The sequence below is a fragment of the Engystomops pustulosus genome, chromosome 2 (genome assembly GCF_040894005.1).
Source record: "Engystomops pustulosus chromosome 2, aEngPut4.maternal, whole genome shotgun sequence".
Taxonomy (NCBI): domain Eukaryota; kingdom Metazoa; phylum Chordata; class Amphibia; order Anura; family Leptodactylidae; genus Engystomops; species Engystomops pustulosus.
The window spans coordinates 55724919-55744237 of NC_092412.1; the positions used below are offsets into that span (position 1 = coordinate 55724919).

The following is a 19319-nucleotide window of genomic DNA, read 5'->3' on the forward strand; positions in this document are numbered from 1 at the left end:
TTGATTGTAGTAGAAGCATGTATGTATAAGAGTTTGAATGCACAAATAAAGACAGGGCTCAGGCTCCCCATCAGTTCTAATAACGATCTGATCTTGTACACACAGGACAGTGTATATACACTACAGCCACTTTGCATAGGAAAGGGGTTGTCAAAAAAATCAGCGATTGAATACAAAAACAGTCTTTTAGGGAGGAGTTCCTTTTAAAAAGGTGGTCTTTTGGATATACTGTGTATATATATGTACACATACTGTGATACTGCCATGGGTTCATCTTTTTATTGCTATGTAGATGTTTTAAAGTGTTTGGATATTAACAATGATTCTGTGCCCTGATTGACTGAGCTGGTTGTGCAAGTTCACTTGAATGCCATCAATGCAGTGGCCTTACTGTATTTAGCTTTCCACAATGAGGAAGTCCCGCCCACTTCAGAAAAAGCTGAGACGATAGTACAGTTAGCCTCATATATCTATTAGCCCTATATCTCAGGATAGGAAGAGCTAAAAGCATGATATAAGTATAATTGGAATTGTTATCAAAGGCTCTCTCCAGCTGTGCTAAAACGAGTTTTTGTCTAGTAACTTTAGCGCTCATGCACACTAACGCACTGGGGCTATATATACGCCCACAAATTTCTGTCCGAATATACAACCCCACATAGTTGTCTATAGCGCCCAGGCTCGGTATGGTGAGCACAACGTGTGCTCACCGTACCGTGACGTGGCTGCAAGAAAGATAGAGCAAGGCTTCTGTGCCAAAAAGTATGGGACATGTTCTATTCTTTGGCAGATTTGCTGAGTGGCAACTCTTCTGCCTATGGAGGGTAGTGGGATGAAGAGCATTCACTCCTCCTCCTTCTGGCCCTGTGCTGGCCTGGGATCTGGTCTGGATGAGCACACGTCCATCTAAATGAACCCTAAGTTTTCACATACCAGTTTCAAAGTAGATAACGGCCTAATTGTTATTGTAATTTTAATGGATCCATAAAGATATCTCACATATCTGTATGAGGCCAGGTAGTTAATTATGGTTATATAACTTGCGTTTTCTTGAAGAAATTATGTAATATTTTAGCAATTATAGGGGTGGAAGATCTTGCTTATTTGGGAAAGACAGATATATTTGGGAAGAGTATAAAGGGCCCTATGTGACAATGTTATCACTTTGGATGGTCAAGTCCTGCTAACATTATGTCTTTAAATATGATTATACAAGATATTTATAACTACTGTACAAAAAAGATCAAAGGTGCCACAGTGGTAAAAACCTAACTAACTGGTCCTAAAAATGTGCCACCAAATAGGAGCAGAGACAGTAGATATAAGAAAACCAAATGGTAGTGCTTAGATTTCTGGAGGTCATGTAAATGTATCTCTAGTCATTATTTGATTTTATTCCATTTCCTTCCAGAGATAAAGGCTTTAGCTGAGATGATTGGTCCCTATGGGATGAAGTTTCTGAGTGAGAACTTGATGTGGCACGTGACCTCTCAAATTGCAGAATTGAAGGTAAATTGACTTGAATATTCTGAATAATCCATCAAGAATATGTGTTACACGCTGGTCTTGTCACACATCCAGACTTCAGATGTACATCACCCATTGATTATAGCAGCCATCTCAGTATAACCCAGAAGTACAACATCTACTGAAACTAAAATTATTCTTTTAGTCAACTTTTGGCTGACACAACATGAACCTATTTCTTAGGTATTTGGATGCTTGTTCCAATTCTCGTGCAATTGGAATTTTTTCTCTTGTCTGTTCTATTCTTGAGAAATCAGTCTATTAGACTGCAGGGATGGTGCTGCTGGAGGTGGTAAGTGCTCCTCTTCAGATCTGTTATGCAGCCTGTAGAGCTCTTGTTTCTTTTTGTAGGACCAGAATCTTACTCACTCTACTTCTTCCATTTCATCTTCTTAATTATGTTCTTAAGGATGTGACAAACTCTTTTAATGCATTCCAAAAATGATAACCTTTTAATATTTTCTGAAAAGCCTTGTTTTTCTCCAAGGCTGTACATATACAGTAATTTCCATACATATACAGTAATTTCCATTAACTTTGTATAGGAACAATGTAAAAAACAAATATAAGTTATAAACAACTTTTTTACTTCTTAAAATTTCTTTCTAATGTTGCCATATTTTGGGCACTGCTATTTTGGGTTTCACTTTTTATTAGGAGACAGGATGAATAAAATTTAAATTCTTATGACTTTTTCTTTGCCGTTTACAATGTGTGAGTATGGACCATTCTAAATAAAACCAATCTTCAATTTTTGTTTCCACAGTACAGAATTTATAATTTAAAAATTTGTGGGTTTTTTTCCCCAACTTTTTATACTTTTGAACACATTGGGGCTCATTTACTTATGCGGCCGCTGGAGTTCACCGAAAGTGCATTGTTCGACGATAATACACTCTACCACGATTCACTTAGATCGTGTGCCCGATATCCTGCATGTGTTGCCTCCCCGCTCAGGTCACCCTCCTTCTTCCTGGTGCATGTTAGTGCATTGTTTTGCGACAAAGTTTGAAACTTAAATCTTAAAGTCAGTCGGATTGTCCGACGTGCCGCCCCCAATTTCTGTTGCATGTTATCTAGCGCAGCCACGCCACAATCCGATCGCTTGCGACACAATCCCAATGCAAACCCCTTTTAAATACCTGTACAAGCTATGCAAATCCTGAAAAAGACGAACAGTCCGACAAAAGTGCGATCCGCGAACTGTAGTAAATGAGCCCCATTGACATCCATAGTGTTCACTGTGAGTTCTTTTATTATACATCAGCTCTATGTAGTAGATTGCATGGTGACTTAGAAGACCTGTAGACCACTGTAATGCCTTTGAAAGCCAACGAAACCTATAATGTTTTGTATATCTATAACTCATTTATATAACATATCTTTTATTTTTTGCATATTTCTGTTTATTTGAACTGAAAGTCTTCCTTTTAAAATGCAGTCCTTCTATTTTTACATCCTAACTTGTTAGAACTGCGGGATTGTCATCATGCAACAAATGAAGCAGGATAACACATTCCAGATTTCCTTTTTTTCCACTGATTATCTGCCTTTCATGTGAGGCACTCATTCTCTTCTGTAGAACAGAGAGAATAATAAACATGACAAAAGTCAAAGCTTTGCTGCAACTGAAGGTAGCAATGTCTTCATAGCACAAACAGCAGATCAATAGACTGTAAATATTCCAGGGAGCACAATGAAACATCAATTGGTGGCTGCAATTTCTTCTGATCACAAATGATAGATCAATAAAATGTTTCAATTTACTATGAGTATAAAAAGTCCATAAGATTTACAGGTGCTCTTTGCCAGGCTTCAACATTTTATACTTTATGTGAGCAAATCTAGTTTTTTGCAGTTGTGTTTTAATGCAAACCTCAGTACTTTGCAGTAAAGGTAATGGTCCTTTAAATCTAAGCCGGGGAGTACTACTTAATCCAAAGCAGCCAAGTGAGTCCATATGCTGCAACTGTTAAAGGAAACCTACCACTTGTAGTGGCAGGTTTCTGATGGAAATACCGGGCACCAGCTCAGGGTGAGCTGGTGCCGGAGCTTATTTTCGTTAGTGTTTTAAACCGCGGTATCGCAGTTTAAAACACTTTTTAAACTTTATAGCCGGCGCAGGGAGGTACGTGCTCGGCGCTTACCATGCGCGCGGCTCTCATTCACTTCCTATGTTGCCGCGCGCATGGTAAGCGCCGAGCGCGAACCTGCCTGCGCTGGCTATAAAGTTTAAAAAGTGTTTTAAACCGTGATACCGCGGTTTAAAACACTAACGAAAATAAGCTCCGGCACCAGCTCACCCTGAGCTGGTGCCCGGTATTTCCATCAGAAACCTGCCACTTCAAGTGGTAGGTTTCCTTTAAAGTTTAACTGTAAAATTTATATATTTTTCCTATAGCTGCAATAGCGGAAAACTAACAGTATCTAACTAACAAAATATAGTCTGTAATGTGGGCACTGGACACATACCCCACAACAGCCTTGTCTGCTTGCATCTGCCTAGTGTTTAAACACTTCTGATTTTTAACAAATTATGCCGTAAATAAAGTTGGAATATCTTGGATGAAGCTGGACACGGAAATCCTTCTTTCCCACTTTTCACTTGCTAAGAAGGATCCATGGAGTGAAAGAGGTGGGAACAGGAGATGTAGTATATGGATTGAGGGGTCAAAGAAGGGTGAGATGGTGAGGCTATGCACTCTGCTAGTTCTCGTCTCAGCTTTGAAAAAGCTATAGTTGGGTCAGTGAAGTGAAGAGGGGAGGGTCAGGTATAGGTAGCTATAATAGGTATATCAGGCTGGATATCAGGCTAGAATACAGCCAGTGGCATGGTATTGGTATTTTTGTAATGCTCTCAAAGGCAGAAAAACTATTTTTGGCCAGGTAACATCAAAGAGGGTTGGTAATTTTAGTTACAGCGAGTTCATAGAGCTGCTTTTTGCACATGTGCCCTGCTACCCTATTCACATCTGTGGCACATCCAGACATAGCAGTGAGCAATACTTTTCAGACAGTCCCTGACCACACAATTTGGAATAAATCATATATAATAGCCATCCCCTACTTTATATCAGCAGTAAAAGCATTCTGGAGCTACTAGTTTTTGTCGTATGAGATAAATACTATTGTAGTTTTTTATCTTGGGTTAGTACTGGGGTGTTGGTATATAATATGTGTGTGTTTTATGATTATTTTTACATAAAACTAAATTTTTTTGCACATTTTTTTTATTTCTTTGTCTCATAAAGGGAAACTGAAAGGAGATCACTAGATCTCTTGTATAATGCACTGGTATGGTCTAATAAAATGACTCTAATAAAAATTTATCACATGCAGCCTAGGGGTCCTTTAGTGGACTCTGGGCTGCTGTGAGATGCCGTCGACACCCCTCAATTGCAGCTGCATGTTCTGATGGATGGCAGATGGAGCTTACTCCCTCTCCACCCGCTTAGAAACCAAGGTAAAGTTCATGGCCTGGTTTGGCTCAACTCCCCACTGTTGACACACTTGATCAGTGCCAACACTGATCGCAGATGCTACTGGTTGGGATCCAGGTTTGGCACCAGAACCTGGACAGATTTTTTAAATTGAGGTTCAGCCCAGCGCCGGCAAAGCAGGACTCTATGTCCTGGAGTCTTAATAAAGTACACTTAATGACCGCTGTAAAAAGCTGATTGGGTGTTGATTAAGGCAGATCTTTAAAGAGGTTATCTGGAAATTGAAAAACATGGCTGCTTTCACCCAAAAACAGTGCCACCAACTCCAACTCCAACTCCACCAACGTTTGTGCTGATATTGCAGCTCAGCTGTATAGAAATGAGGGGAGCTGTTAACAGAGCTTAGAGGCTATGTTCACATGAAATACAAAACACTGTTTCTCCGTTTTACAATGTGTTGTCATTTGAAGTATTGTAATTATGTTTCACTATACAGTTACATCTACAAATGCGAGATTCTGGAAGAAATTTTGTAACCGTTTTATTCAGCTGATGCAAAAAACATGTTCTTGCTAAAGATGTAAATCAAATCTCATGAATGGAACTGATTTTCAGATGCAAATCTGGCATTTCTGAACATACCCTATTAAAATCAAAAGGTTTGTGAAGGTGTACTTTGTAAATAACTCATATGCAGGTTTATTTTTCTCCATGGTTTCAGATAAAATGTAATCTCTGTGCTGTTATAATCTCTTTTCCTTCCTTCTGGTTATGGAGGCATGTTTCCCTGTACTATGCTGTATCACAATCTCCTTTAACTGTTTGTATGCAACTGATGAACTACTAACATGCCTTTTGTAGTGTATGTATGTAACTGTAACATTATATCTATAACTGTGTGTAATAATTGCCGGGACATCATGTATAAAAAAAATTCCCCCCAGTGGATCCCCAGTGGATCTATATTACTTCCCAGTGGAAGTAATATTGTATCGTATCATAAACAGAAAAAGGCTGCAGGATCAGACTACACAGTGTTTGTTTGTAGTCTGAAACCATGGAGACACATTGGTCTGCATTAGAGCTGTGTAAATGGTCAGTATAGCTAAATTACATTACTTTTAGAACCACTTGCCCTATTGATTACATTAGTTGGAAATAATGTACCTTACTTTTTCATCATTATTCATGTTTACTGTCTATGTATTGTATTCATCAAAATATACAAGGCACAGAACAGTTATAGCTTTACAATATATAATAGGAGGTAACTACAAGTGTAACTTTGAATAAATACACAGAGGTAATTGCAGCTTTTTGGAAGACTTCCCACTCTCGACTAGGATCAGAATTGGAAGCATCAATTCAACCACATAAAAGTACAAACATATCGGTGCAGTGAGCTTGCTACACACTTTGCTAAACATAAAAGCTCTGTACCGCAGGTAAATGTTTCACCGGTTTGTTTAGAAGTTTTACTTCTTTAATAGTTAAAGTAAAGGATGTGCTTGTAAAACCTAGCCAGCAGCCATTCACAGCATTAAAGGCAATTGTGCTAAGGTTCCCAGGCATAACTACGTGTATTGATTGAATAAATAGGCCTCTTTTTATGTCCAATCTTTCATGTAAAGAGTATTTAGCTCTACCATGAAAAAGAACTGTGACTCTATGGGGCACATTTACTTACATGGTCCCCGGAGTTCACCAAAAGTGCATTGTCTGAAGATAATGCAGTGTGCCGCGATTAACTAAGATTGTTCCATTGAAGAGTTACCCATAGTACAGATGGCAAGGAGTGTTAAATGTTTAAGGAGTTGGTTCTTTAATAAAGTAGAAAAATGGCAACTACTGCATTGGACGTAATCCACCAATGCCCACCTGTCATTTTCCACTGGAAGTATTTAGGTTTCCCCCAACCGGTAATTTAGAAATTCTGTCAGGTTAGTTGGTTCGGATCAGCAGTCCCCAACCGCTGGGCCTCTGCAAAATTAAAAAACTCTATACTTACCTCCGGCTTCTTTTCCCTGTGGTCAAGCGCACAGAGGAACATCTATGTGCCCTGCCCTCATGCACACACTATGATGCAGCGGTATTGCCACCATGTGAGGCTATATTGTACGCGTAGGTTGCCACTAAGAGAAGTAGACAGAGCCGCAGGGAGAAGATGCCGGAGGTAAGTATAGAGTTTTTTTTAAGGGGGCTCATTTCATTAATGGGATTCTGCTGTAGACATTTCATTAATGAGTGGGGCTCTGCTGTAGATGTTTCATTAATCAGGTGAGCTCTTCTGTGGACATTAAATTAATGAGGGGGGGCTCTGTTGTGGATATCTCATTAATGGGGGAGGCTCTGCTTTGGACATTTCATTAATGATGGAGTGGTATGTATATTTTTTTCCTCATAGTAAAAAGGCCAAAGACAAGGAGATATTATAGATGTGTGGAGTACTATTGAAAAAAGGTCATTATAATATCCCCCTTTATGTAGCCCCTTCTTATAACGACAGACCATAGAAAAAGGAGCATTATCAGGAGGGGGCTACAGAAAAGCGGGCAGCTGCAGGAAAGGGGCAATTTTAGACTGGTGGGTTTAGTTTGGGTTGGGTTTAGATATGGCCTATCTGTCCTCAGATACAAAAGGTTGGGGACCGCTGGTCTAGGAGTGCCCCACCCCTTGATGAGTTTCCAGAATATTTAAGTAATTGTCTTTTGTTATTGTCATATTGTGGCCCCTCATCTCCCCTTCTTCCCCCCAGTGTATATCCTGGTAATTGAAGTCCACTATAATAAGTACTTCACCGCTTTTTGTGACTGCAACTATTTGACTAAATCTATTTGAAGTAAATCTTTGTGTCCTATTTTATCAGTCTTTTCTCTCCCCTTACCTCCAACCATGCATAGTGTACATGCATCTCATTGGTTTTACTAAGTGCATTTGCCCTTGTTATATGCCTTTAGGTTTATGCAGCATTACATTTATTATCAACAAAGTTCTTAAAAATATCCTTTATTTCACTTCCAGAAACTTGTCGTGGAGAATATGGACACGTTAGTCCAAATCAGATCCAACTTCAGCAATGCGGAGTTGATGCCTTCTCTGCTGCACAAGCTCAGTGGTAAGTCACTTTTATACTTGGGTGTTCCAGCTAACAATGGACTCATCACAACACATGTCCCTCTACATTACCTCTCGTATCAAACTGACATGACTTCATTTGTTTTTTTATTTTCTACAAAAGCCTTTAAATCAATTGACTTGCACTCGGTTTAACAAAGCTGTGCTGAAAAGTCACAGTAAATGGAGTTTGAGTGATGCATTGTTGAAACTACATAGTATAACTATAGGCAACAGACAATGTTAGTGACTCAAATGTAATCAATAGGTAATTGTCTCACATTTATTCAGCAGAATGCACAACAAACACGCTCACATTGCCTTTGCTGCTTGTGGTACGGATGAAAAATCAATTTCTCTCTTACAGTCAAAGATATAATTCTGGATTGTTAAAGGGAACATGGTGTGTTGTACATGTTACCTGTCTAGTGGGTGACATGTTATGAAGCGGGTGGAGCTTAGCAGAAAAGATACAGGAAAGCTCCTAGTGTACATGTTGCACTAGTCTGGAGGCTGATGGAGGCCTCTGTCCACCCAATATACATAGAATCAAGCAGAAAATACAAAATAAATAAGGGTAGTAGACTGCACTTTTTCAAACTGCTTTGTGCTATAAAAAAAGGTTGGGGGCTATTTATCATATGCAAGCATAGCCGGATACATCAAGAGATTCCGACCTTTTGATGTATCTGGCGGGGCCCACTCGGCATTTATTTCTATGCCACATCTGAAAATTTGCCGACTTCATTTCTACATAACATATGAAAATTCTCCAGCTGCAGGAAGTGCACAGGTGGGCCCACCTAACCCACTCCCCGATGGCTGCGTCCTTCCCCCCGTGTGGCCGCAAAAGAGGGAGATAATCATAAGCACAGAAGCCATGACAAATACCCCACAATATGTTCCATAATAGATAATGGGACAGATGCCGCTGTATGGCAGCAATTTGCTCTGCTGAGTGCGTCCGCTTGTATCGGACAATGAATAAGAGACCACGGCCACCACGGTCTCCAAATCTGACACCATCAGGATCTTGTTTAGGGTTCTGCTCAGTGCAACCGAAACAAGCCTCACATTATGGGAGATTTGAAGGAAAATTTTTGAAAATGCTGCTACCCTCCTGCTACCCTCCCCTCCAATATGCTACCCCTCCCTTCATTCAACAGGGTTTATTGTGTCACAACATGTCTAACAGGAAATGGAGATCACTTAATTGGTTACATGTCTGTGCAATTGATTATATATCCGCCAAGTGATATAGAAAATTGTTCTTGTGTGAATCGCTGAATCATTTGAACCTCCCATAGCATTCACTGTTATCATGTTGAGCAGTCCATGGTAGCAGTTATTTATATAGCGCACACAGATTAGGCAGCGCTGCACAGAGCTTGCCAAATCGGTCCCTGTCCCCAATGGGGCTCCAATCTAATCAACCTACCAGTATGTTTTGGAGTGTGGGAGGAAACCAGAGGACGCGGAGGAAACCTAAACAAACATGGCGAGAACATACAAACTCTTTGTAGATGTTAACCCTGGGACTTGAACCCAGGTCCCCAGCGTTCCTTTGTACTGCATGGAGACTTTTGCATCATCCATCATCATCATAATATTAATAATATAAGGCATGCATATGCACTTTTATACATTACTTTTCACATAATAATCAGATTTCAAGTCTAAATTTGACTTCAATGTTTAGAAAGAGCATATCTGCATAGTGTTACTTGTGTCTTATTCCCAAATCAAGAAATGCTGGTACCTGACCTAATTCATAACTCTATGATAGAACTTTGTACAACTCTTCTTAATACGGTAAACAGACCAAGATCAATCGCCATAGATCAAAGCTACTGTAGAATGCCCAGGCAAAAAGAAAAAGATAAAGGGAATGTACTTTCTGGAATAGTTTTCTATAACAGACACCAAAACCTACAGTATGGTCACATTTTTATGGTCAAAACATACATGACCAGGTCTATCATTTGATGAGTACTAAAGTAATACACTTTTGCCGTGCAACCATCATGTGGGGTCATTTTATTTTCCTATTCCCATGGAATGACTACTCATATCTACTCTCTTTCCGGTCTAGCTCCAGAAAGCTTGCTGAAAAGAATGACCATTATTGGAGTGATCTTGTCCTTCCGCTCAATGGCTATGGAAGGCCTTAGAGAGGTAAGCATCAGAAAAACATTGCATAATAGGGAACATTTTTACCCCTCATAGAGGAGTCTCTCACTACTTTACTAAAAAGTAGTTATTCTTTGTGTTGTTACAGGAGGCTCGTCAGAAAAAAACACTTTAATAATTTTTTGGGATTGTGAATTTCCCCACTGTGGGACTAATAAAGGATTATCTTATTTTAGCGGAATAAACCAGTATTTTGTCAAGCAGCTTAACACCTTCCAGATGATGTTTCTTTCATGGCTCAGTGTGGTTCCATCATGAAGAAAATCAACTTTGAAATGAGATGTAAATTGGTATTTAGTCAAGGAGGCGGAGGGTTTAATATTGAAGTTAAGCTCTCCCCACATCCTCTCATGTGATTGACATCAAACATTGGACTTCAGGAGATCTGCCTAGTGATGTTTCTCGATGCAGGTCTAGCAATTACAGTGAAGGGGGTTTTCTGGCAGGAGAGCTTGACTTCAGTGCTAAATTCTCCACCTCCTTGACTTTACACCACTAATTCATATTTCACTTCAAAGCTGCTTTTCTGGATGATGCCACCATACAGGACCATGAAAGAAACATGATCTGGAAGGTGTTTAGCTGCATGACAACATACCAGTAGTGGTTTATTAGGTCAATATCTGCTGACAGGTCCCTTAAAAAAAAGGTTTCTGGGTCACTCCAAGGCAAAACCTGTACCAGGACCCTTTATTGACCATTTTTTTTACTTAAGGTCTTGTTCTCCTTGCTAACTCTACCACCCCTATTGCTATGATCATGTATGTTTGTAGTCAGTCTCGAATATATCATTACATTCGAGTATAGAATGTAAATACAGAACAGCACATGAATATCAGTATGTGCAAATTATATTAACAGCCTGCAGGGCAGACAATATAACAGTATAATAAAACTGACAAGCAATATAGCACTGGCACCCAGATGTATATAACAGGATAAAAAAGAAGCTTACCAGATGCAGTCATAAGAATATTGGAGCGTGCACACAAGTTGTATAGTACCAGGTTACAGGTGCAGTCTGAAGGCTAGTGGATAGTAATATAGTTGTCATTTATACTGAGATAGAAAAGAGCTGTGCTGCTATAACATGATTTTTAATTGTAATATTATGTCTTCTTTCTATATGACATAACATTATTCTCTATACATTTTATCAGCCCCAGACATCACAATGCCAGGGCTGGCAGACAGAAAACAAAGGACGCCTCCTATATCTGCCTACGCTAGGACAAATGAACAGAATTATGAGTTTAAGGGGTGTATGGCTGGGATAACGGTATTCTTGAGGTATCCTTACAACAAAGGGGAAAAAACATGCGGCTCTTGCTGTATCCAATAGCCGGCTGCACACCGTGTAACGGGTTAAAAAAATATTCTGCAACATGCAAACTTTCATCTTTCAAAGTTCACTCGATGAAGCTTGTGCACTAGACCGCCCTGTCCCGGCCAACTCCATCGCCGGACTCACCCCCCCCTTTATGCCCTACCACCCCACTCGGCATGGAGCTGGCATAAAGTGGGAAATAATCGCAAGTGCTGGCGGATCACCAGGATTGGCGATTATTTCAAGGCTTCCTTTTTTTCTTTAGTCTTTAAGAGACAAAAGCAGGTTTTTCTGGCTACAAAATATTGAAGAGCTAGCTTAAAGATAAATCATCAATATCAGATTCCTGGGGGTACTCCTGGCCCCTTCCATCTATTACCCATTTTCTGTAGAATGAAAGAAGAAGCAGACAGGTCTAGAGTATATCATTATACCTATGCATGGTAATGATAAGGGGCTGAGTTGCAGTAACCTTGTCTGACCACTATGGAACAGAGCTGTCTACTCACTGTTCTATTCTGTTTATACTTTTAACAGCTGACCTGCAGGGTATTGGGTTTTGTAGCCTAATTTTATTGGTTATCAATGTTTTTGGCCTGGAAATATTTTGAAGTAATCTGCATTTTACCTTTTGTCACATCATTGCAGAGAAATATTAGCCAAATTATAATATGAAATGAAGGGGTTTTTGTTGTTTGTTGTTTTTTTAATTTTTGAAACTGAAGAAACATTACTATGTTTTATTTTTGCAGGTTTTTACACATCATTGTCCGTTTATTATGGGTCCTATTGAATACCTTAAGGATTGTGTTACTCCTGACCTTGACATTCAGGTATGCCATGCCTCTGCTGTTTTGTACTATGAGTACAAAGGAAGCTGTGGAGCACTGCTCTTCAGTTTACTAGGGAGCTTTCCATACATGCCGGTGCTGAAGCTCCTGGAACTGTGGCCCCCATGCTCCAAACCTGCACCAGTGATGACAATCTTAGCATATTATGAAAACAGGGGGCAAATATTGACACAAATATTAGGAAATTGATGAAGGTTTTTTTATTGTTTTTTTTCACAAAAAGAGATCATTAGGAGAAAGTTCTAAAAAAAAATGTCTGTGATCTTTTTTTGGGGGTAGCTTGTAAATATTTTTTTATGCAAATCATGTTATAGAGCAGGAGAATCTGAGTAGATTGTACATTGTATCCTATCTGCAGGAAGCATGTTATAGAGCAGGAGAATCTGAGTAGATTGTACATTGTATCCTATCTGCAGGCAGCATGTTATAGAGCAGGAGAATCTGAGTAGATTGTACATTGTATCCTATCTGCAGGCAGCATGTTATAGAGCAGAAGATGCTGAGCAGATTGAACTTATTGGGCCACATTTACGAAGGGCAATGCGCCAGTTTTCTGTCAGACTTTGCACATTTTTTTCAGTGCAAACTGCTTGCACAGGTATTTAAGAAGTGCTTGAGACACATTTCTGGCACACTCAACACTCTGTGGCACAGGCTACACTAGGCATAACGCAACACAAATTAGGAGGCGATCCAGTGCTCATTCCGACCATGCGCCAAGTTTATCATGCAAAGTCAGACATAAGTGTGTCGCAAGTTAAAGGTGTTAAAGATGCAACACAAAATAGTTGGTGAACTCTCTCCGGCCAATGGAGGGAAGTGCCAGATTCACACGTTATTCATGAATCTGGCGCATACTGCATTATACACAGGCAGAGCACTTTTAGTGCAGTTTGCACTAGTCTTAGTAAATGTGCCCCATTGTCCTATCTCTAGGCAGCATGGTATAGAGCAGGAGGGGATTATCAGATTGTCCATAGTGTCCTATCCTCAGACACCATATTTTACAGCAAGAGGAGGTAAAAGATTTTATTTACTTATTCTCATAATTTTTTTCTAAACTTAGAAGTGGTCTTAGAAACATCTTGTCAGTCAGTCCTGGCAGTGGTTTATGGTAACTCTGTTTGCTTGGTCGTCCATGAAGGGATGGCAGTCATTAATAGAACCATAACCATGACTAGATGATAACTAGCAAAGTGGAAAATAAATAATTTACAATTAATACTAAACATCGCTCCACTCAGCTCATCTTGCTCTATAACATGCTACTTGCAGATAGAGCATTATGTACATTCTCTTCAGCTCCTACTGCTGTATAGCATTCTGCCAGAAGATGTGATACTATGTACAAGTTGTTCATCTACACCTTAGACCTCAGCCAATGGGCCATTGCAGGGCTGGCAGGTTCCCTTTAATGTTTAGTAGGAAGTTAACGAATAAAATAAATGGTATATTGACACAAAACTGTAAACTTAAAGCATTTAGTTTCTATAGTAACACTAATAGTTTAACAAGTAATTTAACAAATACATTTCATTGCCAGTCCCACACATGTCACTTCCTCATTTAACCTACCGCAACTAAATGAATACATAACACTGGTGATGTATATATCCAGGTATATAGATAGTCCTAATAATGTAACCTAGCGCTGGATGCAAGATATAAGTCATTCCAAGTGTACAATTATAAGATGCCTACAAAATCTAGACTACAACATTTTCACGCTTCTGTTCACATCATGTGGGCGGCATCTGTCACGAATAAGCTTTAAAACTGCATTCAATATCATCTTCCATAATCAAAATTCTAGGCAAGGCTTAGCAGGTGATGTGCACAAGTGTATGTGCTTCTTAAAGAGGTCTTGTCAGGATGATTTGGGTCACTAAACCATCCATAGAACGTTTACGGTCACAAATCACCCTTTACCAAGTCCTTTCATGGCCACTATCAATAATAAAAAAAGGTTTTACTTACTTAGAGATGAGTCCGATAATAGGGACCAAACTCTTGTGCTCCCCACACCTGGGTAGTTATTCAATGAAGCCGGGGTGCAGTACGTCGGCTTCACTGTGCAAGCGCAAGGAACGCTAGTTCAAGGTAAGTATAAATGTCTTTTTTAAAAGGGGCCATGGCAAAACTTGGTAAAGGGCGTTTTGGGGCACTTAACCACCAGTCAATAAGGACTTGTGGGTGGTTTAGTATCCCAAATCGCCCTGAGAGGTTCTATTTAATAAAGTTGATGCATCTCACTCCAGATTTTTTCCTGCTATCAGTTGATCTATGTGGATACTGGATTTTTAGCAGCAACTACTACAGGTTCCTGCAGAAGTAATTACACTATTTCCAACCTTGTTTTATATTCAAATTTCATTTCTGGTGTTCACCTAAAATAAGTGTTTAAAAAGTACTTGCTGGAACACTCACCCGTGTCATGGGGACACTTTCTATCTTTAACCGAGTTATTGAGTGACTCGGCTAATGTCCTGTTTAGCTCCCACTTCCCACCTCATCCTCTTACAAACTGAAAATCCATCAGCATCATGGGATTAGCTGTTTGATGGAGAATGATGTCACAAGAGGGGAGTAGGGAGCTGAATGGGACATTGGTCGAGTTACTCAGTGACTCAACTGAAGAGACCATGTGCCCCCATGACTCATAATAGCATTCTGGCAGGGTGCTAGATACTTTATAAAAGTTTATTTTAAGTCAATTTCAACTATAAATTGTTAATATAAAAATGTGATTGGAAACAGTATAAATACTTCTGTAGGTACCTGTGATTCGATTTTAAGGTGAAAACCTGCTCAGAGGTTCCATTTAAAATAAAGTGAAGAAGCTATGGTCTGTAGTAGATTATACTATAGGCAGTTTGGGCGATATCCTGTGGACCAAGCCTTCTAGAGGGTTCATGGTCGCCCAAGCCACCCCAAATTTTATACTGAGAAGGACCTTCACCCATGAAATTCGGAAACCGCAGATTGTAAGCAGGCAGAAACTTGATTCAAGTACCATATGTAGAAAGTGCATTCCAGTATTGTAGGGGCTATAATATTCATACAGCCCAGGGCAGTCTTATGGTCATAGTGGTAAGACATGGAGAATAAAATCTGCTGTATGGGCAGCACCCAGCATCATGTTATAACTGTGTGCATGATATCCCTTCATAGAAAAATAATAATGACCCCCTATGTACATCAGGGATCATTTTGTCTTATAATACACGACTATGTGACACATTCATTAAAATACAGCCTGAGAATCCAAGCTGTGAAGAATTGGTCTGGTTGTGAAGACCAATTAACCAATGAATATTGACTTTCCCATTATTCATTGCTCACAATCTATCGCCTGGTAATAGAATGTGAATATTTATACCATGAATCAAAGGGCATTTACTCTAGTGACAGGCGTAATAGAACATTTGCAACAAAACTGCTGTACTGTGATACCTCTAACAAGCTGGTGACCACAGAAATGCACATCAGAGCCTCATACACGGCCTCTTACCTCTTCCAGCCTATTTATGTTTTATCAGTATTTTAGTTGAGTTTTATGCACTGAGCCACCTGCTGTTGTACATAATCATTTCTTCCAAATAGGCTACATAAATGTCCCTACCACACTGCGCCCTGTGCCAACAGTGACATTTAGGAGCATACCATGTTCTGCCCAGTCTCGAATGTTTACTGAATGCTCATCAGTTATCAGAGCTGCCATATGTGTAGAAATAGAGGCAACACACTGAATAATTGCTGAACTTTAGGAAATTCATCAAGAGAGACCAGTTTTGCTGAAGTCTGCATTCATATAATTTGTAGCAATGTTATCAAATGTCACAATATTTGATACATTTGACAAGCCTTTAACAAGGCTGTCGCAAGATTTAGAGGTATTAACTATCCATGGGATCAGGGATAAGTTGCTGACTAGCGGGAGTTGATTTCCATGATCACTAGGGTGGGTTACTGTTCCCATGGAGCATTAAATAGTGCAAGCATAAGTCCGTTCATTTAGGGTGAGACTTATGAAGATTTGGAGAACAGGATTCCTGTCCATGTGAACAGTATTGGTCTGACTGTTGGTTAGGGGTTGATCTTTTGGATAGGTGATAACCCTCAATGCCATGGGCCACAAATTGATGTTTGTAGTGTTAAAGGGAACCTGTCACCACAAATCTATTCTATACACCATGGACAGTACCTTATACATGACTGTAAACATGTTACAATGGTTGTAGTTTGAATCATTGGTGTTGCTGTTTTTCTCCAAAAACAACTTTTATTCCCTTGATTTTCTTCACCATTCAAGGTAGCAGGAGAGCTCTTAGATGCTGTCTGCTAAATAATCCTGCCCCTCTGCACGCCTCTCAGTACTACCCCTAGTTACTGGTCATTTGAATTCTGTTTAAAATTCACACACATGTGCAGTACCCCTTTCTGTTTGTCATGGGGCGGCCCGATCCACAGGTGCACCCCGCATGCACCTGTGTTGTGAGCGGCAATAGGGAGAGTAATAGTTGCTGGTCCTTGCTTTACCGGTATCGTGCACATTACAGGAGCATACACGGTGCACTTGTGGATGGGCCCATGGATGAGCAGGCACCGAACAGACAGACACACCTGCATCTTCAGAAATTTCAAAAAGGATTCAAGTGACCAGGAGCTAAAGGCAGTACCGAGGGATGTGCAGAGGGGCAGGATAATAAGGCATAGGGGCCATTAGAAGGCAAGGGAGCTCAGCTTCCTTCAAGAGCTTTCCGTGTCATGGACTGGAGCTCTGAAGGAAATTAATCAGGTGGAATAAAATTCTTTTTGAGAAAATCAGCAATACAGAGGATACAAACTAGAACCAATGAAACATGTTTACAGTAATGTACAAGTTATTGTTCAGGGTTTATTGAGTAGATTTGTGGTGTCAGGTTCCCTCTAAAATTATATAACTATAATTTGATAGAAGTGTTTGAGCATGTAGCTCGTGTTTGAAAAAATTCAGTTCGGTGCTCATTTCAGGATTTTTCACTTTTTTATTAATTTTGATTAAAAAACAAGTTAAAATCACAGTAAAACACTACAATATGGACTGATGACGTATCCGGTATGGGTACGAAATGCTGCAACATACCCACTGGTCAGGAGACTGTGGGTCCACCAAGGGCAGCCCTGTGGATTTGGCCTACAAAAGCACTACAAGTTGGTTGTGGCTTATGACACAGCTGTGATTTAATGTGAGCATGTATATGCATGGTGTACAGTTTAATAATGTTAAGAGACTAAAGAACCTTACATTATATCGCACTGGTCACATAACATTATTGCTGAAGGTTGAAAAGGCATAGGGAGGAGTTGATGGATTCAGCCAGAGGAGATCATGCTCTGTCTTGGTCGCTCTAGATATCCTTGGATACCAAGCAAGATTATAAAGTTGATTATATGAAGATCTTCGGATAACAACTATTAGCTACAAGACAGGTGTCAGTTAGTTAGTAGGGCCTTAGGGGAACCTGTCACTAGCTGTATTTCTGGAAAATGTGGCAACAGGTTCCCTTTAAAGCCAGAATTCAGGAGTGCAGGATTTGATAAAAACCTTCTATTGCCTCTGTTGCTCAGGTTTGCTGAACAGTGAATAGTCTTATTATAAAGGGGTTACAGGGAGCAGCAAAAAGACAAGGAGAAAAGTAGATGTTAAGAAAAAGACAGAAACTGTAATGTGGATTCAGATATTGTTGTCTGCAGCCGTGATCTGAAGGAGCAGTAGGTGTCTGAGTATCTGAAAACCAAGAGCTTATTATTAGGTTGTCACAGGATGTTAAGGTCATACATTGGATTGTAGTCATTTCTCTGACAGTGAAATATGTTCTGAACAAACAGCTTGTAAAGTGTAGGGCTATGGGACTATGTAAAGAAGTGCAAAGTAACAGCCAGAATTACACAAAACAAATTCAAGCTTTGGAAAAAACAAAGCCAAAAACTTCATCTTCTTCATGTTAGGGATCCGGTGAGCATAGTTTTTGGGCCCCCAAAAATCCGTTTGAGTACAAAAATATTTGTAACCTAAATTTTAGGAATTACATTTTGGTTTGAGCTCAGCAAAATAAAGGGTCACCATACAAAACTCAAAAAAACTAGGATTGGAAAGATACAACTACACCTTATAGCAGTGATTTTCAACCTTTTTTGAGCCGCGGAATACTTTTTATACTTAGAAAATCCTGGGGCACACCACCAACCAAAATAGCACAAAATGACACTAAAACAGTCATAAAAGGCCTCCCTTTACTAATAAAAAGCCCCTAGCTGCCTCCCTTTACTAATAAAAAGCCCCTGGCGGCCTCCCTTTACTAATAAAAAGCCCCTAGCTGCCTCCCTTTACTAATAAAAAGGCCCTGGCGGCCTCCCTTTACTAATAAAAAGGCCCTGGCGGCCTCCCTTTACTAATAAAAAGCCCCTAGCGGCCTCCCTTTACTAATAAAAAGCCCCTAGCTGCCTCCCTTTACTAATAAAAAGCCCCTAGCTGCCTCCCTTTACTAATAAAAAGGCCCCAGCGGCCTCCCTTTACTAATTAAGAGCCCCTAGCGGCCTCCCTTTACTAATTAAGAGCCCCTAGCGGCCTCTCTTTACTAGTTAAAAGGCCCTAGCGGCCCCCCTTTACTAGTTAAAAGGCCCTAGAGGCCCCCCTTTACTAATTAAAAGGCCCTAGAGGCCCCCCTTTACTAATTAAAAGGCCCTAGAGGCCCCCCTTTACTAATTAAAAGGCCCTAGAGGCCCCCCTTTACTAATTAAAAGGCCCTAGAGGCCCCCCTTTACTAATTAAAAGGCCCTAGAGGCCCCCCTTAACAAATAAAAAGCCCCAGCCTACCTTTACTAATA

General features: G+C 40.0%; 1 protein-coding gene across 1 annotated transcript in view; it reads left to right on the forward strand.

Moving 5' to 3' along the window:
• NCKAP1L (NCK associated protein 1 like) overlaps window positions 1-19319 on the forward strand; it is a 158684-nt gene that overhangs the window by 65054 nt on the left and 74311 nt on the right. The window contains exons 23-26 of the mRNA XM_072134686.1: window positions 1412-1509; window positions 7989-8082; window positions 10174-10256; window positions 12351-12431. Coding sequence (XP_071990787.1) covers window positions 1412-1509; window positions 7989-8082; window positions 10174-10256; window positions 12351-12431 — 356 coding nt within the window. The remainder of the gene's footprint in view (window positions 1-1411; window positions 1510-7988; window positions 8083-10173; window positions 10257-12350; window positions 12432-19319) is intronic.